Consider the following 14170-nt stretch of genomic DNA (forward strand, 5'->3'; position numbering starts at 1 on the left):
TTAAATCTTCACTGAGTAAATGTCACATCTGGTCATTTATTTAAACTACTGAAAACGAAAATCTTTTTAAAAGAGATGTCACAAAGAATTTCAGAGCAATAAACACATGCATGTAAAATTATTATTTTAATTAAGAATACATTGTTTATACTTCCATAAGGTTTTTGAACTAAAATAATTTTTGAATAGAATATTTATGTAAATAGTTATAGGCCAGTGATATCTAAATATGATTTTAAAAGAAATTTCACATGTAACCTGGCCATTTTAATTAGGGTTAACTTTTACATAAGTTATATAGCACTAGGAGAAATATAGGCATTAAACTGATATTTTGAAATGACTGATGCCTTTGCATGCTTATTTATTTTATGCATAAACAAATATATTTTTAATGTGTTAAAAGAACTACACATTTTTGAAGAGTGTTTTTCCCCCTAAATAAGGCATTTACTGAAATAATATAAAATATGTGTCGGTTTCGCACACTCATGACTACCTTGGCTTGGCTGAATATTGTGAATGGTAAGTGGGTACTCAAATACAAGCGTGGACACAGCAGAGCCTTTTGTCTCATGATGCATCGTAACAGGAAACGTGCCACCAGCGTGATCTCCAACGATGCATTGCAATACACTGTCATTGACCATGGTTACATTACACTGAATGTTATTTATAACCACCGAAATTTCCAAGATATCAATACCAAAATTTGATCCAGTGATCTGAATTTTGGTTCCTGGTGGACCTTTAAGAAGAAAAGCAAACAATATAAATAAATCTAAATTGTAATACACATCTATTTAAAATATATCTATTTACTTCCATAAAGAAAAATAATATCCAGTATTTAAAAATGGATATAAATATCAACAAAACATCTGTGTCTTATACATTACAGTTTGTGGGATATTAACTATAAGCTATGACAACCTTCATTATTTTCCAGCCCCTTCTGTCCATTCTACTGAGTTGTAAGTTATGAATTCGGGCTAGTGGAGAAGAAAGGACAAGAGAAGATAGATCTAGAGTTAGGAAGTATGAATGACTAAGCAGGAGAGGGTGGGGGGTATATTTTGTTTTCATTATTGATACTTTCCAGCTATTAGAAATTCTTTGAGGATAAATGGTAAATTAATTTAAAGACTTGTAGATGAAGGTTGATCCCTTGAATAAATGTACACAGAACAAAGTGCTTCAATCCCTCTGTTCCCTTCCCCCTCCTTTCGACAAAAATGCATTGAAGACATTAAACATGTGGAATTTTTCATAGGTCATCCAGATGACCTACATACCTAAGTATTAAGTGAGTAGATATTAAGTAACATAACTTGTTACAATGCAGAATCACCAAGTAGTAGTTTGATTTTAATTAAAATAGTAATAGTAAAAATAACCATATAATTGACCATAGTAAAGATCACTGAAATATATATTGTCATTTTAAAGACCACTAATAATAATAGCCCTAGCCAGTGTGGCTCAGTGGATAAGAGTGTCAGCCTGCGGACTGAAGGGTTCCAGGCTTGATTTTGGTCAAAGGCACATACCTCAGTGTGGGCTCGATCCCCAGTAGGGGGCGTGCAGGCGGCAGCCAATCAATGATTCTCTCTCATCATTGATGTTTCTCTCTCTCTCTCCTCCTCCCTTCCTCTCTGAAATCAATAAAAATATATATAAAAAAATAAAGGCCACTAATATTAATGAGATCTTAAAAATACTTTAAAGATATAAACTAAACAATGTTATTAGGGTCTTAAATTTTTAATTTTGTCTGGCATTTTCACCTTTCAAATGGAAGTGTTGTTCTAAGTGTGACCTATTGCCTTATCTTTTTAGAAAATAAAACAGCTCAATTGCATTTCCTACAAGTCTTATGTCTTCAAATAAATTGTTTTGAAGGAGACATTCAAAGGGAGAGTAATGAAACATAAATGGTTTGTGGAAATGAGGCACATATGCCAATACCTAGTTCATTTGCAATGACTACAAATATATGGGGAAAGAGTGTCACTGCTTGACACTTTGCTGGACATATAAACTAAAAAACACTTCAGAGGCAGAGCAGCCTCAAACAGATTGTCAAACTGTAGCGGAAGGGCCGGGGAGGGGTGGGGGGCAGGATGGAGGGGTGTAAGAGATCAACCAAAGGACTTGTATGCATGCATATAAGCATAACCAATGGACATAAGACACTGGGGGTAGGGGAGGCCAGGGGATTGTCAAGGGCGGGGGCAAAAAAGGGACACATATGTAATACCCTTTGTAAGACTGTAAGCAATAAAATAAAATTAAAAAAAAAAGAAAATTGAAAAAAAAAAAACTAAAACTAAAAAACACTTTGTAACGGATAACACATAAAGACTTCTTTACTAAAGGGACCATTCTAAGTTCTATCATATCAATGGCATGCAGTTTCATGGAAAGTAAAAGAACCAAGATTTGAAGCTAGGCATCAAGACCACATTCTCACCCATGATACTATGGCTGCCTCTCCAGAATTTATTACATAGATGATGAGCATTCCAACAGTTTAAAGAGGAGCAGAAATAGCATAACATAAAGACAAAGGATCAAAAAGACATCTCAATCTATATTAGCTTAGGAAAAATGAATCATGCTAAATTAAGAAAATCTATATTTTACATTAGTTCCTTAACTGATGATCTAATTACCTCTTTGAAAGGATGCTGTTGTGTTAATAAGTTAATCAATTTTGGTTTCATAGTAACAAGGTATTCCAAAAAAATTCTCTATGTTGTTTTGATCAACTTCTTGTGAATTGAGCAGGTGTTTCCTGTGCCATGTCAATCAACTTTGGTGACATAAATTACTTACCAATTTTAGTCCATAGGTATCTATCTTTTTCTCCTTCATTTTGAAATTTAGGTCAAGTTCATGATGATTTTGTTTCAGAATAGAAGTTGGAATTTGACTAAAAAGTTTATCCCAAGAATGTGCAAAAAATAATCACAAAATAGAGACTACACAGAACTCGAATTCCATGTATTAACTGGCTTAAACAGGGTTGTCTAAAAATACATCTTAATAATCCTTTATAAACATTATTCCAAATCTATGCTAATAAGTATTAGCAAGAATATATCAAGACAATAAAAAGGTAGGTATTGGGATACCTGTGCTTGGAACAATCTCTCCGAGGAGTGGCGTATCCTCCCAGGCATACGTAAACGACAGCGGTGGGTAAGCGACTGCATTAACAAAGACCTTCACATTGACCCGTCCGGCTGCTCCTGCTGGGGTGCGGCAGTAGACTTCACTGGCGTTGACAGAAATAATCTGACAAGATTCATCCCCAACAGTGACAGTGGTGTTGCCTGGATAGAAGCCATTTCCTGTGATCACCAAAGTAGTTCCACCACCAATGCTCCCAGAAGCCGGCGTGACAGACGCCACGGCGGGGCTGCTAACACTCAGGTTTCCCAGGGCCAGGCCCTTACTTCCCACCACGACACTAACGGGATGAAGTCCAGCCGGGAGAGGAGTCACAAGAACAGTGATGTTATTTTCAGTGACATCTACAGCTCTGAACTGTTGGTTTCCAATGAAAACAGCAATGTCCTCTAAGATAGTGCCAAAACCTTCTCCTTCAATAAGGGCTTTTACAGATCCCGTGATAGAATTTGGGGAGATGCTTGTGATAAAAGCAGCGATGCTTTCTGAGTATGAAAAGCTGCAGTTCCCCTGACACTGGGCAGGCACTCCATGGATTAGAAGCTGTACTGTCACAAGCTGGTGGGGAGCAGGAGATGTTTCACACTCAATGGCTGTATAATTCACTGATAGAACTTCACACGGAAAACGGCCCATATGGACCTCCACAGCTGCAGAAGAAACTGAGAATCCAGAGCCTTTTATGGTCACCTTTGTCATTCCTGTAGTTGATCCTGCGTTTGGCAACACCATATCGATGTTTGGCAAAAGTACAAATCGCCTATCAGATTCACTGGGCAGGGTGTTGATAGCAATGCCCAGGTTGTAGACAGTTAGAGTGACAATTTCCCTGATGCCAACATCCATTGAGTTTTGAGGGTCAATATGACATACAATGGAATTGGCACTACTTTCTTCTACAACACAGGGATAGCTACCAATTGTAACCTGAAAATAAAAGGAATATGAAAATAGGTCAATACAGTTCTCTAATACAAAGTTAAATTTTGTATTGCCAGCAACTCGATTTTTAAAAATTACTGAAATGCACATTTTAAGGCATAAAGTTGATTTGGGGGACTGATTAAGGCATATCTTGGATTAATCTTAAAACTAAATTATATGGGGGGGAAAAAAGAGGAACAAATGTAATAATCTGAACAATAAAGATTTAATTAAAAAAATAAAACAAAAAAAAAACAAATTATGATTGTCCATAAATGGCCACAGCTACGTTTTCATAATAGTCAAAAAGGTGAATACAATTCAAATGTTCATGAACTCATGAAAGATAAATAAAATGTGTATGCCAGACAATAGAATATTATTCAGCCATAAAAAGGAAATGAAGTTCTGATACGTGGAATAACATGGATGAACCTTGAAAACGACATGCTTAGTGAATAAAGCTGGTCACACATGACATACTGTACGATTCTATTTATAGGAAATGACCAGAATAGGAAATCCAGGGAAACAGAAATCAGATTAGTGGTTGTTTAGAGTAGGGAGGTATTGAGGGGTTTGGAGTAATGTCTAAGGCAGGGATGGGGAACGTCCCACATAAGGCCCACAAAATCATTTGGTCTGGCCTTGACAAGGCATTAGGGGTGAGTTAATTAAATGTTTGACCAAATACATCACCCTAATTTTTAAGTTATGGCCCTTAAATGATGTTATATCCAAATGGCCCTTGGCAGAAGAAAGGTTCCCCACCGCTGGTAAAGGTTGTAGGGTTTCTTTGGGGTAATAAAATGTTCTAAAATTGACTGGGGTGATAGATACGTAACGACTATACTAATTCAATTAGTACAACAATTCTTCAATTATTTGAAGAATTGTGCACTTTAAATGGGTCAATTGTACAGTATGTGCATTGTATCACAATAAAGCTGTTAGAAGTTAAATTATGAGGTTATGGACAAAATATCTTCCTTTTATTGAGTATATAAAAGTAAAATGGAGAGCTTTATATAATCTTACCTTATTAGCACATGTCAGATTACTGAAGCCATGTCCAGTAATCGTTATCAGTTCATTGACTGTTCCGGTAGATGGACTAATGTTGCTGATAGATGGTGAAAAACAACTTGAAAGCTCAAAGAGCAATTTATCTGAATTTTTAACCCCGGTATTGTTCAGGCCACACAGGGGTTCTGTTGCTAGGCAGCCTGTCACAGAGCTTCCCACGTGCAAATTCACAGGTTCTCCTTTAGACAAAAGAACTGCCTGTAAGTCACGGATAATATTCTACAGTAAGAGCTGTTTTCAAATTTCATTATTCTTTATTTTGACCATGGTGGTTTATATTCTAGTAAACCCCCCTTTAAAAAAAAAAGACAAGAGAGGTCCCAGGCAGTACAAAGTTAAAAGAAAGAACTTGTCAAAGACGATACAGTAAAGAGTGAATATAAAACTAACTTATTCTTCAATTTGTCTAAGGCCAGATCCCAAGGGGAAAATAAAAAAAATAACATCATTTCATAGTTTAATGTATTTTGGGGCATGTACAAAATATCGGAAATTTTTAATATTATATCTTATTTGAGGCACACAGGATTCCAGGAGAATGGCAAGACAACATCAATATGATCCTTATTAATAGAATAAACTCCAGCCTCAAAGTAGTCCAGACCTATTCCAGGTCCTGTGGCTAGTAAGAGGCAGAAGCAGGATTGGACCCAGCTAACTGCATCCTATTCCAGAAAGACTAAATATGCCCGGGTCACCGGAGTCACAGGGTGTCCATCATTAGCTCTTACCCTGAGCGTATGTGGCTTCGGTGCTGCCCACAGACAGGTGCAGGGGAATGCGCCTGCTTTCAGCTGGTAGAACGTTAATGACTCCTTGGAGAACAATGGAGTGGGCCTCATCAACATACCCGCTGCTATAATAATGGATTCCAGGTGAAGTAAATTGGTAAGAAAATGAACCTGCCATAATATAAGATTGTACATAATAAATACAAGCAATTGATGCATCTTTGAAAGGAAATTTGTTCAAATGCACATGCGGATGGCAGGTTTCTTCTGTTCCATATATTCAACAGAACGTACGTGGTAAGGAAACGAGTCGGTGGCTATAAAGAGCTATTGTGTATAATGAACTCACATTGAGGAAGACAAGATCCAGCTTTACCTTTTCTAGAAAACGATGTCAAGTCTGGCATAACTGACCAAAGTTTAAAGACCAACTCAACAAGAAATGAACAATAAACAAATAATACTTAGTTTGTGTTCATGAGTAAAAAAGTCTCTAACTGCTACATGTATACAATAAAAAGCTGTCTGAAAGACACACTCACTGCACGGAGTTGTCCTAGAATAAATGTTGATGATAAGCTGATTCCAATCAACAGAATTTCATTCCCTGCTAGCAGACTGGTATGCTTAAAAAATATTCCAATTTCCCTTCTATTTTGCTTGTTTCTATATGTTTTTCCATTGGTTTATTCTAGAACGAATAAAGACACTTTTGGTGTCAGAAATTCATCAGCAATATATAAAATACCTTGCTTACATTCACTTATATCTTATGAATTTGTAAATTTTTGCTACAGCAAAAAAAGTCAACTAAATCATTTTGTATATTTGCATATATTATTTACACATGTATTTTAAATCTAAACAAAATATCTTTTTATTATATCTAGGAAAAAGAAGCATGATGCAAAACTCAACAAAGTGAAAACACACCTGATGCGGATTTTTCTCTTCCATTCATAAAGCCTTTGCCATCGTAAGTTACACTTCCAGGACTGGAGACAGAGAAAACTCTATATCCTATTCCCGTAAGAAATGGATGTGCTTGCCAATGCCATGTCACAGCGTCTCCCACAGATACATTTAAGACTGATGGTGACCAGGCATAACCTAACCCATGTACTGGGAGAAAAAAATGGGTCACATTTTAAAAGGAAAAGGAATAAAAAATTCTTATAATTATCTTTGAAAATATTGCATTTTTATATAGCTACTAGTGAAATCTTTTAACATAACATGGTATAACTCATATGTGCATAATTCAAACATGTAACAGAAATAAACAGAAATAATGTAAATTAAAGACAGAAGCTAAGGGAAAAAGTAACCAACACAACAATAAAACTGATGATCAAGAGACAACTTGAAAATAATCAGAAAGTCAATAAACAAGTTGTTCAGAAATATCCTGTGAAATAGTTTTAAAAGATGATTAATTTTTTAAACATATTTTTCTCCGGCACAGAGGCATACAAAAATCTATATAATTTCAATTTGAATGTTCATTAAGAAATCCACCGACTGATAACGAACTAGAGTAATTCAGGAGGTTCTGTGCTGCAGTAAAACCCAACAGCAATTACTGAACTTGGAAACTAAAATCTGGCCTTTTGGACTCAAGTCTACCACTAATTCACCATGTAGCCCTGTATGTCAATGGGGATACCACTGACAAATTATAGAAAGAAATACAATAGACATTCTCTGAAAACTTTAAAGTATAAGATAAATAAAAAAAAATTAATTTCAGGGTAAGTGTTCCTATTATATATAATATATAAATGTTGGCTGATACCTGAATCTTCCCCATCATTGGTAATCCTGAATACATTCCCTGTTGAAGGAAGAATACATTTTATGACATCTGATGTTGATGATGTCACACTGCAAGGGAAGGACCCTAGAAAGAATAAAGATGGGGTAAAAAATGTTCTCAAATATTTTTTGAACTATAGAAATAAAGTATAATTACTAAAAAGTCAAGGCCCTACAAAAACTCCATATTATATAGTAGGCTCTTGGTACAGTTTTCTGATAGTAATCATGTTTGAGTCTTAATTATTTTTAGAACATAAAAATAATTATTTCATATACATTAAATACACAATCATTATTTATTGAAATCAAAAATGGCTATTCGGTTTCCCTTTACCACCTTCACCAAATACACTTAACCTTTTATACACTAATAGGAAGATAAAGCTTCCACGATTGAGCATATTAGTGTAATAACTCAGCACCTATAGCACATCCTTTAAGCTGGGAACAAATGAAACAATCCTGCCGTGAGGATGAAACTCTTACCTAAGAGCACGGAGTTCTCAGTGGGTATTGTGCTAAACCCCAAGCCCATTATAGTGATTTCAGTTCCCCCATATAAGGAACCTCTCTGTGGAAACATACTGTTCACTTCCAAAATATACTGTATAGAAGCATTTAACTTGTCTCTGCAAAAGAAAAATCAATAGATGTTTCAATGAACGTCCCATGGGGTCAAGCTGTTAAACTCTTCCTAGCACAGGATTCATTTAAGAAGAGAACGTAATCTGATAATTATCATGAACCTCAATTTGGTTAGATAGCATGTAGATAATAGTTTCTCCCTCCAGCCTTCATGTGAGTTCAGTTCCAAAAGTTATACCCTTAATTTGAAACAGGAGATGTAGAAAGGTGAAAAAAGCTTCTAAGTATTATAAGGTTAATGTCTGCTTCTTTTCCTATCCTGGCACTATTAGCCCCATCTGTTCCACAACGCCATGCCATCAAGTTTATGTTCATTGCCATACCTTGTGGAAGCAAACCCCCAGTTTCTGACTTCTACGTGGATATCATGTTTCCCAGGAGACAACGTGGGCAAAAGGCATCTGATTTCGGTGACGTTCCAGTGAAGAATCTGGCAGGGTTTTCCTCCCACATACACCTCCACGCTTTGTGTAGGGTCAGTTCCAAAGTTATAACCCTTAATTGTTAAATTTCTTTCTCCTATTATTTTAAATAAAAAGGTTTTACAAAAAGGTTCAACTTATTATGCAGTATGCAGTTTGCATATGAAGTAAACCAACTCATCTCTTTCACTGGATTTGGGAAATCCCAACACTTTCGGAGGCAAAAGAGAAATCAAAAGAGCTGAGAGCTGTCATATGGAGATAAAATCCACATTTAATTGTTTCACAGGGGGAAAAATGACAAAGCACTTTTATAAAAACAGTATTTTTCTCCTATTGTGCATGTTCAAAGTGAAATAATAAAAAGACTAATCTATGGTTTTTTTTTTTTAAAAAAAAACACCTCATGTCTGTTTTGCTTTAAAACACAGAACTTTGAAGAGAGACTGTTTCAAAAGTCTCTCTAGAAATGGTTTGTATATGTCAAATAACTGATCTTATTGAAGAACTAGAGGCCTGATGCAAGAAAGTCATGCAAGGGGCTTGGCCCCCGCCACGGCGGCAGTGGCTACCTCAGCCCCTGCCACTGCGGCTTCTTCCAGAAGGTTGTCCGGAAGGACATCCGGTCTAATTAGCATATTACACTTCTATTATTATAGATGTGTTACCTAGTATTGTCCGTACTCTGGGACTAAAATCAGTTATAACTGGAGTCTGTAAACAATTGTAACTATAAGCATCCTTTTTTGTGGCTTGAAATCCATTGGTAATAACTGAAATATCAACTGTACCCTCAATTCTCTGAAATAAGAGGAAAAAAATAAAACCATTAGAAAATGTTAAATGTTGAGATACAGCTATCCAATGCCTAAAAGCAATCAGAATTATTCAAAATATACTTCCAAAGATGTTTTCTTTCAGTCATGAATAAAAGTCAGTTTTCAGATATTCATAAAATCCTGTTTTTAAATATAGGTTACATGTTTAAATTCTTTAGAGAAAGGCATATGTTATAGTAATTTTGATCAATTTAATTGCATCGAAATTACTCAATTCCTGAGGATTTGGCAATACAATCAAAATGCTCTAGACAAGTGATTCTCTAACAAAACAAGATATAAAAAGTTGTGACATTTTGCTCTTAAAATAGACTCAAATATACTTTTTAGTCACCTTCACTGACAAATCACATTATTATATTGTTAGCTAACCTAGTTCCAGAATCCAAGACTAACATTTGGACCACTAAAAAGATATTTGGTGCTTTCCCTGATATTGCACATGCACAATTACCAATTATGAAAAATTTTTATATCTAGTATTTACTTAATGCACACTGATTGTGCATTATATCATAACATAATTTAAACAAAGTAAGCTTTAATCTACCTATCCTCCAGATTCTCATCTCAATTATTATTCTATGCATACTCAAATTTCCTTTTCTACAGATTTCAACTGTATGACACCCATCTTAGTCTGCTATATTTTTTAAATGTGAGTGGCTGGATTCATCATCCTTTTTGCACTTAACAAGCAAACTGGAGTCTTTGTTTTAATTTAAAAATCCTTTTTTTTAAAAAAAAATAAAGAACAATGATTGATTCTAAAATAGAATATTCCATGGGGAACTGCAGTGTGTTTTTAGATCAATAAACTGAAAATTAACACATTTAAAATGTATGCTCCTTTAAAAAAATGAAAAAATATCTAGCCCTAGCTGGTTTGGCTCAATGGATAGAGCATCAGCCTGCAGATTGAAGGGTCCTGAGTTCGGTTCCAGTCAAGGACATGTGCCCAGGTTGCAGGCTCGATCCCCAGTGGAGGGCATGCAGGAGGCAGCCAATCAAGGGTTCTCTCTCATCATTGATTTTTCTACCTCTCTCTCTCTCCTTCTCCCTCCCTCTGTGAAAACAATAAAAATATATTATTTAAAAAATCTAAATTTGCTTCCCTGAAGTTTTTAGACTATTTGTTAGTAATAAATCTTTTTCATCCTTTTTTTACATGGTCAACTCCCATTCATCTTTACGCTATGAAAAGACATCAACTTTTTTATGGAACTCTTTCTAACACTCTCTTCCCACATATTTTATCTTTAATTTGCATTTAATCCTGTTATTTCAAATGGAATACACTGTTAATATTGGTTTATGTGCCTGTCATCCTTAATGATGTGAATTTAAGTATCTAGAATATGGAATAATATTTTGTATTTGGATATTGGCAAAAAGATGTTGAAGAAATAATTGTTAAAAAGCATAACCAAAACTCTGCACTTCCTAGGAAAATATGTAATTTGTTTAACCCTTTACTGATATGTTTCTTAATTCCTAAGATTTCAGGTAAATTACTAAAATCAGATGCCTTACTTTTGGGGTTCTGCAGGTTATCTTATTCAAATCCCCATCAATCACATTGCAGGTTTCGTTTCCAACTAATACCTTTGAATTTTCATTAAAGCCAGTTCCAGATAGAGTCAGAAGATTACCACCTACATAAAGAAGAAAACAACCCAACAACAACAGAGTAACTATAACAACAAGAAACTTTGGCAATAATCTAACCCATCATTCAGAAATTGTCTAATCATCCGGGAGATGGGTTGGCAAACAGATCAGGGACCAAACTCGAGATGTATACAACCACACCACACACCTGAGCCTGCGCTCTGAAGCCAGAGACTGTAAAGGAGCTGGGCTAAGCAATTTAATGAAATAACAAATTTGCAACCAACATTGCTTTTGGGACATTACCAGCAGCAATTATTATTTTTCCCCGAGTGCCTCCTTCATACGAAAGAGAAATTATGCTGTTTCTATTTGCTCAACCATTCCGTGGTGGGACATGAGAGTGAATTCAGACTTACCAAATCCCAAATTTTAACAACTCCAAGTAAAAGTTAAACTGAGAAAACATCCCAACAAAATAAAGTAAAAACACTAAACATGCCAGAAGTTCAAGATCAGCACAAAATCCAAAATAACCACTGTAAAACAAACAAACACAAAATTCAAAGGAAATGAGACAACAGACAAAATGTGTTATTTTCTTCTCATCTTCTGCGTCAGCCTCCCTTTCCCTGATTTGTTCCCGGAACCTTTTCTGGGTCAAGTAGCTCCATGGAGACTGTGGTTACAAATGGAGCAGCTGGTAAGCAAAATAATAACTAATAAATCTTATCTTGACATAACTGATGAGCTTGTTCTAGAAACATGTGATAATTGATGATATTAATTCAATAACCTAAGATGTAAGTATAAGCAGTCACCCTGACTTGTGCTTCGTAAGAAACAAAAGAATTAGTCAGCCATTTAATCACTCTGACTCCTATGGGGGAGTCTCTTTGTTCTATATGAGGAAGGTTCGGGTTCCTCTCCCTTTACCCTGTTCTGGAAATAGTGCAATGAAATGATGGAAATGGATGCAACGTTCTTTGTTTAGAACAATTAGCCGTTACCTGCTAAGCTTCCAGAAACAGGCCAGATGTGTGCGATCTGACTCTGATACATGAAGTGGAATTCCTTGTCCTCTACGTGCCGTGCTAGTCCAACGTCAGCTATGGATACAGCAACTGGGAAGTGCCCAGCACTTCCATTCAGGATCTGGCACTTGATCTCATTTTCTTGGGATAAGAAAGAAGAAAAGGATAAAGCCAATGTTTTTACGAGGTCAAATTATTGAAATGTCATATGTGCAAATATTAACATTCGCCTTCATTATTATACACCCAAGAAATATACCTAAGGAAAACTACTCAACTATTAATGAGAGAGAAAAAAACCTTTACGAACTACCTGAAATCAGAACTCCTAGAAAAGAATTAGAAAAAAGAATGATGAAACCAAAGTAAACAATTTGCTACTGATTGCTACTGTGGCAAAAAAAAGGGGATATAATAATTTAAAATTTTAATCTGTAAGACCATTCATATCAATAATTTCTCTTAAAAATTGGTTCAATATATTGTTTGTGTCTGTCCCAAATTGAGTAAAATGGTTTTTCACAGGGAAGGTGATTGAATCGAAATGAAAACACCTTCTCCACTTCATTTAGAACAGTATGTGTTTACTTGTAATACAGGTACAGAACTGACTGGTAGATCTCAAGGGTGCATACAAGACCTAACTGAAAAACAACTTGAATTATATGAAAGATGGATTTGCTTACATAGTTCCAGCTTGCTAGAATTAAGAAATACACCTAGGATTAGGGAAATAAATACTTATGGCCCTCATTTTTTCATGAGCAGAAAAGTAAATAATCTTTGAATTCTGTTAATGATAGAGTTTCTGTTGGACTAAAAGTCAGGGAAGATGGCCACATCCTCTTCCTCATGAATAATGGGGCATTGTCAAAGCATAGGCAGAGGGACTGTGGAATACCAGAGCAGCAATTCACATATTTTTGTGTCCCAGACACCCACCAAAGAAGAAAAGATTTTATGTAATCACTTTATGAAGGAAAAAGGAGAAAAATCAACTATCATGGGATAAAGACATGGTACAACAGTGAAAGGATTAGTCTGTGGTCACAACCAAAGATTAAAAAGATAAAACATTTTCCCAGAGCAGTTTGCCAATTTCATGACCCCACAGGTTCTCCTATAGGATAATAGTGGTCTTTGATCCCACTTTCTCTGAGAGGAGGACAATTACACTCAGTAAGAATAATTTTTAAAAGAACCTACCATTCACAGAAAGAAGGGAGCAACCTATTGGTCCAACTGAGACAGAAACAGTGGAACTGGGAGAGAATCCAGAACCTGATATGGTTAGAATTGTTCCTTCTTCAGAGGACCCTGAAAAATGATGTTTAAATAGCAATGTTAACATGATAAGACATAGAACCTATAGTTATGAAATCAGATATTTCTCAGAGAAAAATAATTCTTATCTTTTAAAAGATATAAACTATTAGCCTATAAACCAGCAAGGGTGTGGGGGGTGACGCATTTATTCAGCAATGGTATTTTTTTCCAGTGAATTACTCTACATTGCTTTTTATTTTGAATCTGTGTATTAATAGAGATTAGTGGGAAGAATTATCTTACTGAAAGTATGAAATAAAGTAAGGAAAGGAAAATGATGTTTACAATAAAGAAATTAAACAAACATCTCTATATGGTGACTTAGACAATTTCAGAGCTGCCATCACAAATTCAGGAGCAAAGGATAAACAGTGAAATAAGTGTTATGGACACTTCCCATTTAAAATACAGTAAGATTCCTCTCTCTAGAGTGAGATACATCCTCAATCAAGTGCCTCAGAGATTCCCGGTTTACACTTGCTTTCCCAGCATCTTCTACTTAATAGTTTCCCATTCAACTCTTAAAAGTATCCAGATTT

The 14170-nt window shown here is 35.5% G+C and overlaps 1 protein-coding gene across 1 annotated transcript in view; it reads right to left on the minus strand.

Moving 5' to 3' along the window:
* PKHD1L1 (PKHD1 like 1) overlaps positions 1-14170 on the minus strand; it is a 131651-nt gene that overhangs the window by 65211 nt on the left and 52270 nt on the right. Inside the window, exons 28-39 of the mRNA XM_059671898.1 lie at positions 13512-13622; positions 12282-12446; positions 11194-11315; positions 9490-9622; positions 8723-8918; positions 8241-8383; positions 7732-7836; positions 6870-7058; positions 5937-6107; positions 5158-5384; positions 3138-4122; positions 500-748 (exon numbers count right to left, since the gene is read on the minus strand). Coding sequence (XP_059527881.1) covers positions 500-748; positions 3138-4122; positions 5158-5384; positions 5937-6107; positions 6870-7058; positions 7732-7836; positions 8241-8383; positions 8723-8918; positions 9490-9622; positions 11194-11315; positions 12282-12446; positions 13512-13622 — 2796 coding nt within the window. The remainder of the gene's footprint in view (positions 1-499; positions 749-3137; positions 4123-5157; positions 5385-5936; positions 6108-6869; positions 7059-7731; positions 7837-8240; positions 8384-8722; positions 8919-9489; positions 9623-11193; positions 11316-12281; positions 12447-13511; positions 13623-14170) is intronic.

Source organism: Myotis daubentonii, chromosome 17, assembly GCF_963259705.1.
Source record: "Myotis daubentonii chromosome 17, mMyoDau2.1, whole genome shotgun sequence".
NCBI classification, from domain to species: domain Eukaryota; kingdom Metazoa; phylum Chordata; class Mammalia; order Chiroptera; family Vespertilionidae; genus Myotis; species Myotis daubentonii.